The sequence below is a fragment of the Merops nubicus genome, unplaced genomic scaffold (genome assembly GCF_000691845.1).
Source record: "Merops nubicus isolate BGI_N331 unplaced genomic scaffold, ASM69184v1 scaffold5815, whole genome shotgun sequence".
In the NCBI taxonomy this organism is placed as follows: domain Eukaryota; kingdom Metazoa; phylum Chordata; class Aves; order Coraciiformes; family Meropidae; genus Merops; species Merops nubicus.
In genome coordinates this window covers 33,971-45,248 of record NW_008611650.1, presented here as the reverse complement: position 1 = coordinate 45,248, position 11,278 = coordinate 33,971, and the positions used below count along the sequence as shown (strand labels likewise).

The window sequence follows — 11,278 nt, the reverse complement described above, 5'->3', positions numbered from 1 at the left end:
AATGTTACTCCGAGTGAATTGTTTGTATCCGTTTCATGTTAGCATTTGTAGTTTGTATTTTGAATAGTTAAGTGCTGTTTATACAGTATAATCAATGCTTTCCCAACTTGTTTGGTTGCCCTCCATGACTAAATATTTGTGGAACAAGATGTTTACTGTTAACTATCTTTAAAATCGATAAAGCAGCATATTTTTACTTCATCTTTTGCCAGATAGTGAATGCCAGGTGGTATAGGGGTCAGAAATCCATCATTAAAAAAAAAAAAAAAAAAAAAAATAAAGAAAAAAACCAGAATAAGTGAAAAGCAGGAAAGTACAGAAAAGCACAGAAGTATGATAGAGAGATAGAGAGTATGAGAGAAATTTGGCTGCTATAGTTTGTTAATATATAAAGCAGCTAATACTTTTACATGAACTTTAGAGGGTATAGTATAGTTTTAACTGCTGATTACTTAAGTCAGACAGGCTTTTGGTCACATGTACATGACCTCCCTTTTGGAATTAGCTTTACAGTTAATTTAAAACTCCTTTAGAGAGCCACTAAAAGATGCACGTGGGGATTGACATTTATGGAAAACAGTAGCCAATTCTAGTGACAGAACATAGACTACCAAGTAATTGCCATCAATTTCACACTTAACAGAATTGCAGGCTCTTCCTCCAGGCTTTCAGTGTCCAGGACTAGGAGGCTGATGACTGAAATCTATGACTTAGGGCTTCCATTTTAGACCACATGCTTAATTCCAAATTGCAGTCCCAGATTTACTGTATCAGTTTTGATCTGCTCAGCCAATAACAACCCCTTTCCCCAGTGCTAATTTAAGAGCCCCAAGCCAATCAGCCTGTTTGATAACATTTTTCTTTCAAAGCGCACTTTTCCTGAAAGCAGACGGTGTGTGCAACCCAGCTGGGTGCACATGCTTACAGCCGTGGAGCCCGAAAAACAAGGGGTAAGGCAAATGAGCTCTAACCTGCTGAGTTGGGTTATTTCCTATCTAATCCAGCACATCAAGAGGCAGTCTGAGCTGTCCAGAGGCTAATATACCCTACAGGGTGTCATAAAAGGAAGTGCGAAATGTGACCTCAGGAATCTGTTATTCTTCACATATACCAAGCACTAGAAAAGATGTTTTTTTTTTTCACTATGTGAAAAGCAATTCTCCTGTTGCTGACAAACCTATGTGAAAATCTGTACTTGTAGTAATTTCTAGCAGGGATATAAATTACAAGAACGGAGTTCTAAAATTTTGTGTTGATGGGAGTAACATTACTATTTGGGGAAATGAAAAGATTATTTGCTGTTGCAACTAGTTTATGGGGAAAAAAAACCCCAAACTTTACAAAATAAAGCTATTTTAATGGCACTGATTCAAATCCATGTTTGTATTTATGTAAACAATAGTCTTTTCCTCTTAACTCAGCTCCTAAGTGCAAGGATACAGTAGCATGTTTTCATTTGTAGCCTTCCTGTTCCCTTCAGTACCTACGGTATATATATATTACTATACTAAGAGAAATTATAGATCATCTAACAAAGATCACTATGTGCAATACTGTATTTAGTGTTTCTATTTCAATTTTTTTAGAATGTTAATTTATATGAAAATAAAAGGAACAATAATGAAATAACTGCCGTCTCTCTTCACTGTCAGGCTATGCTGTAGTTTCCTAGCAACCATTTGATCAGTAAGAACTACATCCCATTCAGGCTTCTGTGATAAAAGAAAAACTTTTGTGAAGGTGTTGGTGGAAATGGGGGTTCTTTCCTTGCCTTTTGGAAGCGTAGTAACTAGTTCCAAGTTACGTGGATGTATTACCTTTTCCCCAGGTGGTGGTAGTGAGAAGCTTCAGAGGCCTTTACCCAATCAGACTATGTATCACTCACTACTCTGTCTTCTACATGCCTTCCAGTAGTGCTTTTGATTCAGGTTTGCCATAAAATATCTCAAGCTGGAAGGGACCCATAAGGATCATTGAGTCCAACTCCCTGCTCCACCCAGGACTATCAGAAACTAAACCAGGTGACTAAGAGCATCATCCAGGTGCTCTTTGAACTCTGATAGGATTGGTGCCATCACCACTTTCCTGGGAAGCCTGTGCCAATGATCAACCACCCTGTTAGTGAAGAACCTTTTCCTAATGTCTAATCTGAACTTCCCCTGATGTAGCTTCATTTCCTCAAGTCCTATTGCTGGTCAGCAAAGAGAGGAGATCAGCACCTCTCTCTTCGCTGCCCCCCTTGAGAAAGATGTAGCCTGTGATCAGGTCACCCCTCAGTCTGTTCCTAATAACAATGCCTATGTAACAGTCTCAAGAAGTTGCTTTTAGGGGGGAAAACATGCATTAAAAAGTATTATCTGCATATTATGTCTTTATATATGCTTTGTATCATTAAAGTGTTGTCCAGCAACCTGGTAGGACTGCCACATACATACCACAGTTTTTACTGTCTTTCAGCATGGATTCGAAAAGTCATTTGCAAACCTCTTTCTTCAAAGAACAGTGTCAAAGAACAGCTGCTGACTGCAGCTGGTGTTAGCATGTTATGATCTGAAGATAAAAGCTGCTGCATTGGTTTTCCCCTTTCATTTTACTCAGGCCCAACCTATTTGGTTGAACACATCTATCTTTTATATAGGGTCTCTCCAGCCTGTTTTCAGAGTTCCATACAAAATAAAGTAGCCCACTATCCACAGCCTCAAAGCTGACCCACAGCACTCCCAGAGTGGATTCCCACCATAAGTTTCACTGCTGCTCTTTCAGTGGCACACTCAGATTTTTACAGAACTGGACTGATGTTCATTTCTTTGTCTGGGTGTGTTTTGAAGAGGTCAAACACCTCACTGGTCCTCTCTCCTCCCACTTACTGTAACATCAAGCATACTACACTATGAGTTGGCTGTAGTCCTACGAGTTCTCACAGACAAAATTCAGAGCCTTTGTTGATGATCAACACCACATATCACTCACTTTTACTTAAATGCAGGAGCTAAATAAGGACTTTCATACCTGAGTAGCAGATGTGACTTACTGGGAAAAATAGTCTAGTTTTTTTTATGAGCAGCTAAGAAGATTCATGTTGTTTTGCTTGCAAATTAGAGCCTTTCAGAAGCATGGTACTTTGTAACGTGTCATGACACCGCAGTGGTTAGCTTTTTTTTGTAGCACTTTTCATCATCCCAAAGCACTTCCAAAAGTTAGTTAAGTATTAACCAACAGTGACACTGGGAATACAGTAAGTGACATATTCCCCAGACTGACTTTTTTTTGCCCAGTTTTCCAGTGATCACCTTAAGAAGTTGGAAGCAGTTAATTTAATTGAGAGAAGATATAACAAGTCTCTGCATTGCAATTATCTTGTTGCATACTCTAGGTCAATAAGCAAAGCAAAGTTTGTGCCAAGTCCATTGTATCATTTACTTAAGTTACACCAATTTTAAACTGTTATGGACAGAATAAGTGAAAACTGATGGAGCTGAGTTTTTCTGAAAATAGTGTGAACAGATCAGCAAAGGGAGGAGACAGAAACCATGTCCCACACCACTCAAGTCTGCCACCTATATATCAAACAGGATTCACATTATAGGTATCCTAAACCATTCTCTTGCTTATGACTAGACCCATCCGTACCTGCTCTCTATCTGACATTAATCCAACCTACTTGTAAAGGCATCCAGGTAAGTAAGTCCATTGCCTCAAAAAGATGGTTTCTTTCTGAAGACAGAGGGTCCCCACTGAGTCAGCACTCTTTTCTTGTTTATTCTGAGCCACAGCTCAAATTTAAGCTCTTAGAAACTTCGTTTGTCACTCACCCCAAATTGAGACCTGACCAATGCAGTTCTGTGACAGTAGAGCTTAACATTTACTGTCCCACTCCTTGCCCTGTCCACAACACCGCTTTATTTTAAGGGATACTGGATCAATCTGACCTAAAGCTTTATTCACCCGAGGGCCTTGCCTTGCTCTTGGATTGCTTCCACAAGGGGGAGCTTTTTTTTAGATTATAGCATATTCTTCTGGTAGGGTGGTGCAGCAGTTGGGCAGCAAGAGACTGGGAGAGCTGGAGCTGGAGACTAGGCTATACCACACCCAGCAGAGGTTCAGGTGGGTGCTGGGCAATGAAGTCACCTGCACAGCAGGAGACCGAGCAGCTAAGAGAGGGGTGGAAATGAGAAAGAGGCATGGAGGAGATGGCAGCCTGCACTCCTTTTGAGCCAGCTGACAGAGGCCCTTGGGAGTTCTGCGCAGAGGGCCCTTACCATGATTCAGTAGCTAAAACACAGGAAAACGGTAATTCTCAAAAACAATAGCTACCAAAAGGAAAAAAAAAAAAAAATCCCAAAATGCTGGGGCAAGAGATGGGGAAGGGAAAAGAGCAAAGGATTCCTGCAGGTGTCAGCTATAGTGCCATAAAGAACATAGCCCTCCCTTGCTAGTTGTAGTCCAGGTGCTCTTGCTTCTTTCAAGGCCCATGACAAGCATCTCTTTTGGTCATGTAGAGGCTCATTCCCATGTGAGAACTTCCTTTCCTCACTGAAGTTTTCCTTCAAGATTATTTTGCAGCAGTTTTCTCTGGGTTGGAAAGAAAAAAAGGAAAGCAAAACCCAAAGCACTACCCCCTATCTTTGAAGAGACATACAGTGTATTTACTTAAGAGCTGAGAGAAACCATTAAAGCTCACACATATCTTAAGCTATACTTTTTTCCCCCTATGAGTAGTTTGGTGCCTGTTACATAAAGATCTAGCTGTCTTTTAAGCAAAACCACTTAGGTCACAGTAATACTTACTTCTCTTCCCACAAATGATGCCGGCAGTTCAGCCAGTGGTGGAGCTTTGGTTGTTTTCTTGTCAGTTAATCAAAAAAACAATTTGTGCATGCAGAATCAACTCCAGAATCTAGGATGAGTGCAGTTTATTATTCCCATTTGCCTTGCAGATACTTTTGAGGGGGGTGCAGGGTAGGGGAAAGAATTAGACCCATTTTCCCAAGCTGTCAGGGTAAGCCATCATTTAGCTGTATCTGGCAGAATCAAAAGGAAACTGGAGAATATATTGATTAGAGAGCAATTGGACACAAGGTGTTGAAGCAAAGCCTGCACACCTGGATACTATATAACCCTAGAGTAGCTTTATTATTTAATCTATAATTTAATAATAGACCTGTAAAATAATTACATTATACTTAAAGCATTTCTTCTTTTTTTTTTTTTTTTTTGTTTTCATTTATAAAACGAGAATTAAATACAGTTTTAACCATTACAAGCTCAACTCAGTTTTTACATAAACACAGCTCCAAAAAGGAGCTTTAAGCTGCAGCATATCCATATTGCAAACTGGTGGAAAACCCGGGCAGGGCATAGCTTAAAGATAAAGATTCTTGCACATTTTTATTAACTGATGTTAGTAGGGTGCTTTTCTGTCTCGAGTCCAAAATGCCTGATTTTCAGTTCATTTCTTTCAAATGGAGACTGAGATCTCAGGAGTCTTAGTAGAGTATTGCTATTGCCATGTTCCTCATACCCAACCACCACTCTCCAGCCCGGACTGAGTGGTGCCCGTTCAGTGGCTGGCACGATGCTGGCAGCACAGCAGTGACAGCCTCCAATGCAATCCCTGCACGAGGAGTCTCCCTGTGCACTTCTGACACACTGAAAGATCACAGCAGAAAAGCCATAGCTGTTCACGTAATAAGGCTAAGAGACCTGACCAACCTCATACTGCCCGTGCCAATCCCCATAAACCGCTTGGTGAGCTCTCGTGGAGCTCAGTCCTGAAAGCCTCTTAGAGCAGCCTGTCTCACATAATAGAGACCTGTGGCACTGAACCCCTGGCTGGCTAAACACATTAACCCCTTGAAGTGGCTGCATGTGAAGAGGCTGCTGGGAAAAGGCTCCCACAGCAAGCTGGTTTCAGTAGATGCAGATGCTGAGCTGTGAGACATGCATCAGGGAGTCAGCGTGTCATTTTTAATTTGTAAGCTTCAGACAGCCGAGCACGCACGGGCTTTGGTTTGGGGGATGGGACTGGTTTGTTTTGAGACATAGGATTTTAATGCAGCTGGGACTAATACAGATCAGAACTGTAACGAACGGGATATACAGAACACACTAAACTCCATCAGCTGAACAGCAACAGAGCATGATTTAAAATGAACTCCAAGTGTTCACCAACACTGATGATGTAGGACTCAAAAACTGAGTGGACCATGAGCACTGCAGCAATTACACCTTACTCTCTCCTTGTTCCTACAGCTGTGAACCATTCCAGCAGCAATGACTGATGGGTTTGTCCTTTAACAATAACACATTAACATGGTTTCCAGTCATGGGAGAGACACCACACCCAAAACCTGATGATACTGATGCGGCTTTTGTATTCAGTCCAGCAATGACCAAATTTTGTCCTTTGTGTCACAGTTCCCTAATACCTTAAGGGAAACATCGTTCCCTTAAGTGTTCTCAGCTCCTCTCTCAATACACTCCCACTTTCCCAGGTCTGAGCAGGCAAAAATATAAGGTCATAAGTGGATGTTGTCCTCTTTGGAGTAAGAAACAGAAACATATCTAACACACAAGTACCTACTGAAAGCCTAGTTAAACCACGTCCGTTTTAAGCCATGCAGCTGACCTAGCAACTGAGTCTCTTACTCAACATACTTTAATCTCTGGCATACCTTGCCACAAGAAAAATATACATGTCTGGGTCTATAATACTTTAAACAGTTGTTTACTATACTTAGGTTACAAAATAAACACTGCTCCAGAGACCACATGTTCAATATACTCTAACCACAACAGAATCAAAACCCACTCTCAGTCTGCTCTGTGGTCATGGTGGCTAACCCAGCGTCTCACCCTCTACCCCTTGCTTCTTATCTGCCATCCAGACAGCAAGCCAGGAACCGTTTCTCATTGCACAATTAAAGTTGTCTTAAGGAGATGAGCCTCATCAGAGAGTCTCACTTGCTTTTTGCAAGTTACTCCTCGTTGCTCTCCGTCATCTGCATCTCCCAGTCCCGGGCACCACCCCAGCACTTAAAAGAGGGATCGGCAGGCTCTGGACCAAAGCACAGGGAAGGTGTTCTCATCTTGTAGAGGGGACTGGAGTGTAGGGCAGAGGGCTTTACTCCACACAGTGGAAACATTTAATGCTGGATTAAGCCAACTGGTCATTTAGATGATCAATCCCAACTTCTGGGAGCCTGCTCTACTCCAGAAGATTCAACTGCCAGATGATATCGGAAATACAATGAAACTTTACGGTGAAGTGCCTAACACAGCCCATTAAAAAGCATTATTCCAGTAGGCAAGTGACAAGGAGCCTTTCCTTGCTGGAGAGACACCTCCTGAAAGAAAACAGAACACAAAAAAAAGGAAAAGAAGAAATAACCCAACAAAACGGACAGTCTGCTCAGTGGGAAAGGAGAGGCAGCAGTAAATCTGATGGGAGCAACACCAAACAGTAGCTCCAGGCCTGCTCTCACAGTTTGCCTGAGTTGTTCAGATTCACAGACATGCACCGGCACTGCTTAACCTTCTGAATTTTCTTGAGTCGGAAAGGTGGGTCCAGCTCAGGGCACTCCAACTGCACGGTCGAAGAGGTGACCTTGTGTGGCTTGCAAAAAGCACAGGACTGGAAGGACTCCTCCTCCTTCTTCACGTGCCGCGGTATGTAGAAGGAGTTGCACTGCCCATAGCAAAAGCGGTTGATGATGGTGCGGCTGACACAGCCCTCCTCGCTGACAGTCTGCCGCAGGGGCTGCGTCTTGCACCAGTCGCTCTTGAGATACTTCCTCTCGGTGACCACTAGGGCCTCCTGGCTGGAGGCCAGCACCTCCTTATTCAGCTGCTGCCTCCGCTCCGAGTGGTTGCTGCTGCTGTCTTTATACGGGGAGGGAATGGCGCCTGCAGGACGGTTTTTCCTGCTGTCTGTTACTCGAACCAGCGCGGCCGTCAGAAAAACGGAGAAGACAAATTTCCAAGTCATCCTGCAAGGGCAAGACAAGCAGCTGTTAGGAGATGCACTTTCAAACCACAGAACTGCAATGAAGTGGAACTTTGCCCATGCTTTTAAAAGAAGCAGAGATCTTACCGCCTTTTTAACACCACCGCTTTTCCTAGGAGAATACTTGTGCTACAGGGTGATTATTTACCATGGAGAGGCCAGGCCCTGTGAGAAGTCACATCACTCCTGCCCACCCCACCAATCTCTTCAATGACCTTTTCCCCCCCCCCATAAGGACCCTGCTGCTTTGATTGCTGAAGCAGTGATTTTACAGTAGCTTCAGACAGAAAGGTTTCCTCCTTCTCTGTGAAATCCTAAGCCAAACAGCTGGGCAAACTCCTAAGGAGCAAAGGCTCAGAATACTCCTGCCAATACTGTGACAGCTGATTTGGGGACATCGGGGATGAAAGGAAAGGAATACTAGTCTACACCAGGTGAACTCCCATCTGTCCATCTAGCCTCAACTCCCTGCCTAGCCTCGTGCCACACAGAAGTAAAGAGAGGTGTCCAAAAGTGCGGTTTTATTATTTTAAATTGTTTCTCAAGTTTCTTGGGGCTTTTATGGCACTTACAGTCTTGCGTTTGTTGACTCTGTGGGAGGCCGAAAACTTGATGGATTCATTCTTGCAGTACAGCAGTAAGAGGAAATGCTTAAACACAACTTTGAGGACTTCATTACTGCAATGCCTCTCAGGCAAATGGTTTAAGAAGGTTTGTAAACAGGAGAGAATTCAATATTTATTTTACATGTTAAGGAGCAGGGTAGAGCATAAACCAGTTGCTAAGTTAAAATATTCAGCCAGTTGGCAAAAAATAGTTTTCCCTATGGTTGTCTATTAGGATTTCTTGTTCTATGGAGCATCTCTTACCAGCTCTTGGATTTTCATCAACCACGTGTACAATTCATTTTAATCATGTGTCTCACTGCACTTCTAGGATATCAGAATAGACGTGCTAAATTTCCTCATAAGGTCAGTGTTCACTAGTGAACTGCCACAACTCATTTGACAGTTCATTTCACGTCATGCTCCCTGGAAAGGGAGAACAGAGGTTCTCTAGGGTGCCAACAGTGAGTGCAGCCCAGAAGTTTCCTGTTCAGAAGCAAGACTTCAAGTCTTTCTAAAAGTTCTGCTCACCTTTGCTCTTAAAGGACTATATTTTTATAATAGTGTAAAGATTAAAGACTCATCACTCTCTTCCCAGTAAAGCTTCAAATCTTTCCAAGTATTGATATTTTTTTTTCCTTTATAATGATGCCAAGAGAAAAAAATACTGTCACACTGGTAAATATAGATATGTCTACCACTACAGACACTTGAGATGTTGCACAGGTACCCCTAAGAAGAAAATACTGGCATTTAAAAAAAAAAAAAAAAAAAGACACCAACATATCAAAAAATTGTTTAAGGCAAAGGCACAAAAGAGGAAGACATCAGCAGTAACTACTACTTCCTACCTAACAAAGCAGACCTAAAGTATTTAATACCCGTGGAGATAAAGAGAAGGAACTACTCTAACAGACTAGGGGAGATAGCAACCTTTAAGGTGATTTTTCTAAGTTTACAAGATCTTAGTGTCAGACTTTGACTGTGTTTCTAATGGGAGAAGTTTGAAGTGCTGAAGGAAAGTGCTAATCCTGTAACTGTGAACAGAGGATGTTCTGATGGAGAGTTAAATTTCACCAGAATGTGTGCTTAAAACAGAACTACCTTCAAATGGAAATCAGTATTTCTAAAACCCAAATAAGCTCATTCATTTGCAACCATGCCAGCTGCCCACTGACACCCACTGTAGCCACGGGTACTTTAAATCAGTGGCCTATTTTCACACTGCTTAGCATTCAGCACACAAGTCCAGATGTTTTGTCCAAAGTCTTTAAATGAAGCAAGACTAGACTTGGCTTTTCTCACAGGTATTGTCGCCAAGACCATTGGATGTCAACCCACTAAGCCAGGCCAAAACCTAATCAGGTAATTAGTTTCAGTTGAATGTAGTGTTCCATGCTTCCTTTCAAACTGTTCTCATGTTATTCGGCACTGATGGCTGCATTTCAGTAGTGGGTAAAACAACTTATCCCTACCACTTTGTGTTTTATATAGAAAGGGGAGGAGAAACCCCAGGAGTTACACACTTACACCTTCTAGAAAAAGATAGAGGTGAGCTCTCCACAAGATGCCTTATGCTTCAGACACACTCTTCTACTCTTCTCTTGAAATGCAAACCCACAAAGCAATCGTGGTAACTCAGCTATCCTTCAGGGAGGGAGTTTGGTCCTTTTCAGCAGGGGTATCACCTCTCCAGTCTCATTTCTCTGATCCCGGTAGGGAATAGGACAGTACAGGTCCAGAGGCACATCAAAAGGAGAAATGCAGTCTTCCCTTCACCCCGTCCTCTTTTCTGTCTTAACACACCTGCCCTTTCTCATCACAAAATGCAATCACTGAAACCATTTCCCTTTCGTGTCAAGGATAGGGCAAAGAGAAAACCTAGACAGGAATTCAGAAAAGCTGACAACTAACAACTCAAAGTCTACAATATAGGGAAATAATATAGTAGCTTTCTAATTACTGAAATAGTTTTATGTAGGCACGGAGAGCCATTCAGCAGAGTAAGTAGGATTTACTCAGTAAGTCTATGTTTATAACTGATAAAGCATTATTAATCAAAGCCACTATTGTAAGGTTATAAACCAAATGCTGCAGTATGTTAGCAAGTACTTCTACAGATCGGAAAGCACTACCTATTTCTGTCATTGACCCTTATCAAACCTGTATCTTGAAATGTTTACATAATAGAATAATAATCTATTTTACATGAGCAGGTCAAATGTGCATCCTGTCAGATCGTGGAATTTCTAATCACAAGGTTGTCCCTTACTAGCCTGCAAATCACCCCTTTCTAAGCCCTGGCACACAAACCCCTTATTCAAGCAAGTAAGGGTGCAAACAAGGACACCTGGTGCCAGCAAAGGACTACATATATTTTCAGTGCTCACATGCAAAGTGAAGAGAAACCTCAGTATTCTCAGAGAAACAGAACATTTTAGTCAACTTATGCAAATAAGTCTGAATGCAAAGCAACACAGTGAATTCTGTCTGTCTGCAGACAGAGTGAGATGAGAAGAAACACAAAATGTACTGGAGAAGAATCTGGGTTCTGGCAAGACCAGGGTAGTTCTGTCCTAGATGTCACAGAATTGAACAGCATGTGGCTGAGACCAGGCAAGTGAGAACTGCTTCAAAAGACCAACATCCCTAGAGCTTGCATAAATGC

At 42.1% G+C, this 11,278-nt stretch overlaps 1 protein-coding gene across 1 annotated transcript; it reads right to left on the bottom strand.

Annotated features, from left to right (window-relative positions):
- Positions 1–7,480: 7,480 nt before the first annotated feature.
- GREM2 (gremlin 2, DAN family BMP antagonist) lies at positions 7,481–7,987 on the bottom strand. Its single transcript, XM_008941282.1, has one exon. The coding sequence runs from the start codon at positions 7,985–7,987 to the stop codon at positions 7,481–7,483; it is 507 nt and encodes a 168-aa protein (XP_008939530.1).
- Positions 7,988–11,278: the final 3,291 nt, after the last annotated feature.

What these genes read in the sequence shown, in the direction of transcription:
- GREM2 (XM_008941282.1), bottom strand. Translation starts at nt 7,987, where the DNA reads ATGACTTGGAAATTTGTCTTCTCCGTTTTTCTGACGGCCGCGCTGGTT.